General features: G+C 42.5%; 1 protein-coding gene across 1 annotated transcript in view; it reads right to left on the minus strand.

The window, feature by feature from the left end:
* The window catches only part of FANCL (Fanconi anemia complementation group L), a 74,979-nt gene that overhangs the window by 45,252 nt on the left and 21,347 nt on the right, over nucleotides 1–8,380 (minus strand). Inside the window, exon 6 of the mRNA XM_018566303.1 lies at nucleotides 3,301–3,397. Within this exon, the coding sequence (XP_018421805.1) occupies nucleotides 3,301–3,397 (97 nt within the window). The remainder of the gene's footprint in view (nucleotides 1–3,300; nucleotides 3,398–8,380) is intronic.

Raw genomic sequence — 8,380 nt, forward strand, 5'->3', positions numbered from 1 at the left:
TATTCTGATTTTAGAACACACACGCTGCGTTATTGTTCTTTGCGGTTTCTTGATCTGCGTAGAACAAGCCTTTGATTTAAATATATTTTATCTCAAAACAGAAATACATGAACAGTGCCTCAACTTATTTCATAGAATACATAAACTGAAACAAACAAAAAAATATCTATATGAAAAAGGATGTGAAATGCACTAGGGATGTTCAGATACCAAGTACCGTACTCGGTACAAGTACAAGTACAGATAATTTTCCAGCTTCAAGACTAGACTAGAGAGAAATGTAAAAGTTTGGAGGCAGTTGTAATTTTTAAGGAGCACACAGAGCTCCTAGGATTTGTGCATCTCTGTTTTAATGTATGATTTTTTTTATATAAATATATTAAAGCAGAGGTGTAAAACTCAAATACACAGTGGGCCAAAATTTAAAAAAGGCTCCAAGTCGAGGGCCGGGCTGGTTCACACAGTAACCATCTTTAAAGCTGGAAGTGTACCGGCGGGCCAGATCTAATGATAATTAAATATTATCATGCGGGCCAAAGATAATTCCATCGCGGGCCGGTCTTGGCACGCGGGCCTTGAGTTTGACACCTATGTATTAAAGGGATGCACCAATACCATTTTTCCAAGTACTGATACTTGCCCAAGTACTCACAGATACAAGTACTGATACATTTTTGTGTATTGTTACGACAGTTTTTCCAAAACAGTACACACAAATGATTTCAGGACAGTGGTGGAGTGCCAGAGCCAGGTCCCAGCTGCAACCCTGTTAGTTCTAATGAAAATGTCAAGTATTGGCACTGGTATCTGAACATCCCTAAAATGAACATATAGTGAATAAAAAGGTCAGAATTGAATGTGCAGGCTTCCAATCCTCCCTCTTGTGCAGACACCCAGGTGAAACAGCAATCTACCACCTAATGATTAGTCATGTGGTGGGCTTGGTGCAAGCAAAGTTCTCACACAAAACTGGGACAGACCCACACCCTTCTCGGCCCAATTGGCTGCAGCAGGGCCATTCCCCACCCCTCAGCTACACATCACAAGGGGGTTGGAAATGCCTGTTCCACCTACTTATGATTTATGATGTGCGGGGCTTGGTGAGAACCAAGTTTGACTGAGTTCACCCAAAACTGTGACCGAAACACACCCTTCCCAGCCCAATCAGTTGCAGCAGGGCCTTTCCACGCCCCACAGCTACATGTCACAAAGGGGTGGGGAATACCACTTCCACAACTGATTAGTCTGGGATGGGGTTGTGCCAGTCACGGTTTGCGTGGGCATTTGCGAACCTCAGCAAACTGGGTTGACACAGGGCTTGGGAACAAAGTGCCTGGGAGCTAAGTGGCGTTAAAAAATTGGCGTTGGACTGTTTGGGATATATTGAGTGCTTGATTTTTTGAATACTTGTTGTCTCCCTTCCTTTTTAGACCCTTTTTTAGTATTTAAAAACTCTTTTTCCTTTTCTGTCAGTTTTTTTAAACTGTTCCCTTTTTTTTTTAAGTTAGGGTCTGGAACTCACTGCCACAGGCGGTGATTTCAGCAAATAATGTGGAATTGTTCAAGAAACTTTTGGACGATTTCTTAAGGGACCGTAATATACAGGGGTACGGGTACTCCTAGAATGAGATCCTAATAGGTTGGACTTGATGGACTAATGTCTTTATTCAACCTCAAATACTATGTAACTATGACACCAAGCCCCCACGTATCACTATTGATGACAAGCAAAACTCACGAGGGCTGCTGGACCTTCTATCAAAGAAAGTTAAAAGTGCAATAATATTTGGATTATGATATTCCCAAATCAAATTAAACATCTGGGACATTCAGGGGTTCAACTCCTACATCAGGGTATTTCCACAGTGCATGGTTCACAAACAAGCAAACAGAGATGATTCCATAGCGTAATACTGCATATTAAGACCACAGATTGAAAACTCACTTACATTCAGCCTGTGCACAAAGCACCACGGGGGCCATTTTTTAAGCAAATTAGTGACAACTAGTTGCACATCAGGACGCCTCACTTCAGCAAAGTCTCTGCGACAGGTTTACAGACTTTCAAGTCTGTATTCCTGGGCAGCCAAGGGAGACAGTTTGCAAAGTTACAAAAAAGATTTTCACAAAACAGACGCATATTTGGGAAGTGGTCAGGATAAGGTATTGTGAGAACTATAGTTTGTTTTAGTTTATGTATTATATGAAATCAGTTGAAATGCTCCGTATGTACTTAGGGTTTGGATTTCAATTGTTTTCATTTTTAAACAGCTGCTTATTCCACAGGGTCATTCGTTTTTGTATCTCATCGTCATTTTCATTGCTTCTAGCTTGTTTTGATTTCAATAAATTTGATTAGTGCTGTGTTTTTCTTATGTATATTTCATGTTCTATAGTCATGTTTCATGACTTTTTAATGGCTTTGCTTCAAATAGGATATGTATATCAGCATCATGATGCAGGCATCTTAGGGACCGTTTACACTGTTACGCGGTGTTAACACTGCTTATGTAACTAATTAATTAGCATTTTGTTAAGGCAGCACATTCATTAGAATAGGCTGCCTAATGCAAGAAAAGAGGTGCGCATACTATTGTATTGCAACGCAGTGCACTACAACGCACAGAAGTACATTACCATGTGCTGTGGTGCGCTTCAATGGATGTCCATTAGTAAGGTGCATCAGGGTGCCATCTCATCGCACCAACACTTGTAACATGCATTAAGCCCCTGACACACTGCACACAAAGCCGTGTGCATCGAAGCAAAGCTGTCGGGCACGGAGCTTCGCATGCAGTGTGTGAGCCGAGTGCAGGCAGATGAATGACAGCACCTTCAGCCAATCGGCTCGCATGTTACAACCAGTTGGACTTCGCATCCTGACACACAGGCTCATAAGCGCGAGCCCATTGGCTGAAAATGAAATTTGTCATCTTGTCACGCTCAGCTTTGCGAACTCCCGCAAGTTGACGTGCGGAAGAGAAAATTACATGGCACACTGCACGCAAAGGCAGCGCGCCACCGCTCCGCGTGCAGTGTGTCACAGCCTTTATGGTAACATGCCCATTGCCACAGCACAATGGCGTGAACTGGCCCATAAAGTGAACCTTTCTTTTTACAATGATGGGCAAAGGAAAGGTTCACTTTGAGGAAACCTGTCTTGAGAAACATCTGGGCATTGTCATTGTTGGCTTCTCATTCTAAAAATGTACAATCTGGATGCTATGAAAATGCAATGAATCTAACAAACTACATAAAACATAGGAAGTCTAAACAAAAAGTAAAAAAAATTGTACTAACTCTAGCTCCCAACTTTACAGTGATGACATGCTCTCGAGCTGTAGAATCTTCTATTTTCAGCTTGAGGGTACTGAACTCATTGTCAACAAATAATAGCCTAGAAGAAAGAAAAATAGTTTACAAATACAGTTAGAAATATCTTTTGAAAGTAATGGTCAGTGCTATCTCAGACCACTTGCTCTAGCTGTGAAGAACAATGTGTTATTTAAACATAACTAAGAAAGCACACTGGCTGCACTGGTCTCAGCCCCTTGTGGTATCTGCCCTATTTCTAAACAAGGAGCTGCAAAGGATACCTGTTGCTTTTGTATCAGAGAGGTGTCAGGCTGTCAGAACATTTGTGCAGCAGATCTGGAATAAAGCCAAAATGGAAATGCTAACATAGCAATAAAGAGTGGAAGAGAGGACTGCATCCCCACAGCCAAAGAACCTTGAAATTGGAGGACAGCACCCCCCATTACTGGCACATGGTAGGGGCAGGGCATCATCATATGTTACTAAAACCTTGCCTTTCTCCTCTTGTCATAAATTAAAAGGTTTCTGTCAAAGTTCAGTCAACACTAGGTTTCTATCCCTCTTTAAAAATGGCACCAGTATACTGTATGCTTATGAACAAAATATATAATGTATTAGGGCAGATACAGGTCATTTTTACCAGTACTTGTACTGGTGAAAATGCCCCGATACTAAAGGTTGATACAAGCCCTTTAAATGTTTAAGAAGTTTGGCTTCCTAAGTTCCCGCACTTGCTGGGGACCTCAGGCAGCCGTCTTTGAAAGTAGCGGTCCGGCCCCACATCGCCACCTTCTTTCTGGTGCCCGCAAACACAAGCACAACAAAGGATAGCCCCACACCGCTTTACAGCCCTGGAGCCCGGCACCCGCTCGCACCACCCACAGCCCTGGTGAGAACCCCAACGCAGCCCTGGTGAGACCCTAATGCCGCCCCGTATATTAATGGAATGATGGGATCAATGATTATACAGCAATAGAGAATGGCAACCGGCTATAGAGGACTACAAATTTCAGCAATCCATGACTGCTGGCTGGCATTTTCCATTGCTGAATAATCATGGATTGCTGAGATTTGTGGTCCTCTATAGCTGGTTGCCATTCTCCATTGCTGAATGAGCATGGATTGAGTTACAATTCTTAAAGGAGAACTATGAGGTGAGTGATTTCCACTCACCTCATAGTTCTAGCCGACCTGTGACAATGAGACTGTCACAGGTCGGCTCAGTAGATAGGGAGGTGAGGGAACACATACCGGCGTTCGCTCACCTCTCGATCCTGTCACAGCTCTCTGCCGTGACAGGGGAGGGGCTGGATTCCCCCCTCCCCGCTCCGATCCGCCAGCGCTGACTGGTGGATCGGACGGGGGAGGGAGAGGGTACAGCTGGCTCTGCCTCTAGATAGGCAGAGCCAGCTGTCAGTCACGCAGCTGGGCGGGTTCCGGCACAATTGTCGGGATCCGCTTCAGCTGCGGCGTCGCAGTATACCGCGAGCAGCAGCTTGCGGTATACTGCGGCTTCTCAGTATACCGCGAGCTACAGCTTGCGGTATACTGAGCATAGGGTGACGGGAGGACGCTAGTTTGTGTCCTCCCGTTACCCTAAGGAGAACTATGGGGAAAAGCCTTAACCCCATAGTTCTCCTTTAATTGTGCCTAAGCAGTAACCTGAAAGATTTACACTTTGTCTTTAATTCTTCCTAAAAAATTGCAGTGCATTTCCTAGTATGCGAGGGTGTAGTAGGCGAGACAGTGCAGGATATGGAACTGTAGGTCAGGAGTGGGGGAAAGAGCAGCTGTAGGGAGACCATAGGCAGGACTGTTGACTAGTCCTTTGCCATCTGCCTGCCATTTTTAAGCATGATTTCCAGAGTTCAGTTACTCCTAAATATGTATGCACAGCAAGCCAACACCTGAATGCCTGTGACTTTCATTATGCGCACACATAAACCTCTGCTTCCTATAGAGTTTTCCCCCATTTAAAATGTACAATAAAGACCCTTATGGCCAAGAAACTAAAACCCAAGCAGTAAGCTGTATGCTTCCATACAAAGTCCATATAAGATAGAAGAGAACTTTGCTTCCAGCACAACTGTACCTGTTTGCTTCCTATTCCCAACACACAAACATGTAAACAGCTACTCAAGCTGTGCTAAAAATGGAAATCTGACACGTGTAAACACCACACAGTTCATTCACAGGTGTTTAAGTCTACTAGTAGCTAGATATTTTGCATTGATGCAGCTATTCTAAATGCCCCGTATCAAGAGATTTCCACATTGTTTGCCCAAGTCTGAACAATGTAATTAAGTTTCATACAAGGTAATTTAAATTGGATTAAACTTTGACAGACATATTTGCATTTTAAATGTGAAAGTCTTGTTTGTTGTTTCTGACAAACATATTAAAAACATAAAATTATTTTTTAGATACCAAATGTTAAGAAATGTCACTATCTAGATGGAAATTCTTTGGTTTATCTCCAAGCATGCCATTTCAAAGGTCAATTCTGCAATGACCCGGGACTTGTGCTCACCATTTGAAAGGATGTGGTTACAAGGACACTCGCAAAAAGCCAAGCAAGATGGCAGACATCTGAGAGAGCTCCATAACACCCAGACACCTAAGAGCTATTTCCAGCAATAACAAGCATACCCCTTACCCTTCCTCGCTGGATCTTTCACTTTGGGAGTGTGATCAGGATCAAGATCAGTTGAAGGGAAAGATTTAACCAAGAATGGGAGAGACACAGCTATGCCAAATTATGTAATATGCTTAATTTGGAGTGCTGATCTTTCACTTGCCAGCTAGAGAATTGGGAACTGCTCTAAGAGTTAGAATCTGATAATTCGGGACTTCCCAGAGACCATAGAGGCTCTCACCTTCACAATAACAGCCTTGCTCCAAGAGATATCTCCCTCTATACCTATTGAGAGACTAGGGTTTGATCGTATCCATAGAGCCCTTGCAAAAAAAAAAAAAGAAGACCATATGTACATCCCAGGTACATTATTGTGAAGCCTACCTTCCATAAGATGAAGACCATATTGCTGGCAGCCAGGGGCCGTAGGGGAGTTTGTATTCCAGGGCCACCCCTACTATATAATCCCAGATTTATCAAAAATGCAGAGAGAGCTAAAACTATACTTGGACACTCTATGTTCACATGATTTCCCAGAATACAGATGGGTATTTCCTTTTAAGATGTTGTACAATCACAGCAGGATAACGTATACTGCCGCCAAGCTAGAGGATGTAAGAAAAACCCTGAAAAGTGTTGAACTTCTCCTGGCAACTCCACAGGATTCACCATAATCAACTCCTAGGCAGAAATCTTTCCAAGTTAGATGGATCTGGGAGAGGAAACAGTGAGATTAGCCCAGGGTGAGAAAGGTCCCTCTATACCTGGATGCCTTAACCCCACCATTTGTTTGACATGGTTGATGACAATGCCATACTTTCTAGAAAACCTCCAACACTTCATTAGTTATATTGACTTGTTATTTAATGATGTTATATATGAAATTGACAGGTGCCTGCTGATGTGTCAGTTACTACCAAATACCATACCCCTCTCCCCTTTATTCACAAACTGGGTTGTTCTTAACGTGAGTTTTACTAACTTGCAAACGCTGAGCACGCAGAGTACTTGTCAATATTCCCCTGCTGCTCCCTCTAACCACCACTATATGATGAATGTGCAATATCATATCGGCAATGACATATCGGCAAGCACAACATACTGTTTATGGTTGCAATCCCAATGCGTCTACTAATAGGCATGTCCCATTCTACATGTCTCCTACTTCCATGCATTCCCATATCCATTTACACTACTCTCCCATGTTTTTCCATGAGACAGGGTTATCAAGCATGTTTAGTGTGATATATTGCACATCATTTCTACATATCCTTCTGTACATGGTCCCCATCATGTACCTCCTCTAACACTACATACCATTAGCTCTATTCTTGGTTTCCAGGTGGTAGATATCCCCCACCATATAGAAGACACAGATATATGTTTACTCCATGACAAGACACAGAATATACGTTTACTCCATGACAAAAATTTTCCAGCACACTTATTAGCTAGCCTGAAACAATAAGGAATTACACCAACAGTATGCATTAAAAATAGGGGTTCTAGTTGCGCAACTTTTGCACAATGTGGAAGCTACACTGCCTCATCAAGGCTCCTCTGTGAAGTGTGGTGCTAACGCTGATCTTTGAGAGCCTCCACAATGGAGCCTATAAAGCAGTAGATCAATTGAATGCTATATTTTGTATTGTTGCAATTCCTTCCATGTGCACTTTGCCCTTCCATGTGCACCTTGCTTTTATGACTAATTTTTTGGGAGCACCTGGCTTCTGGGATATTGCCCTAGCTACTCTGACACATGTTTCCAAGGTTGTTCCATCACTGGAGACATGCTACATCTGGTGCATATGTCCATTTGCAGCAACCTTTCAGGCAAAGGTTGTTTGACTCCTCAAATCTCAGAGATATTACTAAAATCTAGAAAACAGACAGCTCACCCCTGTCATGCACCCTTGTAATCTACATTCGGTGAAGGGATGACCCTGCTATGGAGTGTAAATCTCAAAAATTACAGAACTAGCACAAGATGCTCTTCCAAAGAAAATCAAACTTTATTCCACACGCATCTATAAAAAAACAACAACTTCTGATGCGTTTTCAGAAACGATACACCATATACTACTCAGCTAACTATTTTGAAGCTACAAAAAAAAAAAAAAACTTATCCGATTTCCAGTACTCAAACATAGGATACAAAATATAATGATTAATGAATGACAAATAAGCATTCCTGATGATAAACATAAGACATTTTTACATATATGGGAGCCCTGGATTTTGCTTTATAACCCACAATTCAATGTAAATAGCCTTCAATATCTCTGATCAGATGAGCATTGAAGGTAGAGAGGGGTTACCCTCTCCTTCCTGAGGCCACCCATTGCATCCTGGTAAGGCAGAATCTTTGTATCTTTGCTGATGCTGAAAATGGAAAGCCCATCTTCCTTTCCTCTTTTCCTCCATCAGTCT

This window comes from Nanorana parkeri, unplaced genomic scaffold, assembly GCF_000935625.1.
Source record: "Nanorana parkeri isolate BGI_ZX_2015 unplaced genomic scaffold, ASM93562v1 scaffold934, whole genome shotgun sequence".
Classification (NCBI taxonomy): Eukaryota; Metazoa; Chordata; class Amphibia; order Anura; family Dicroglossidae; genus Nanorana; species Nanorana parkeri.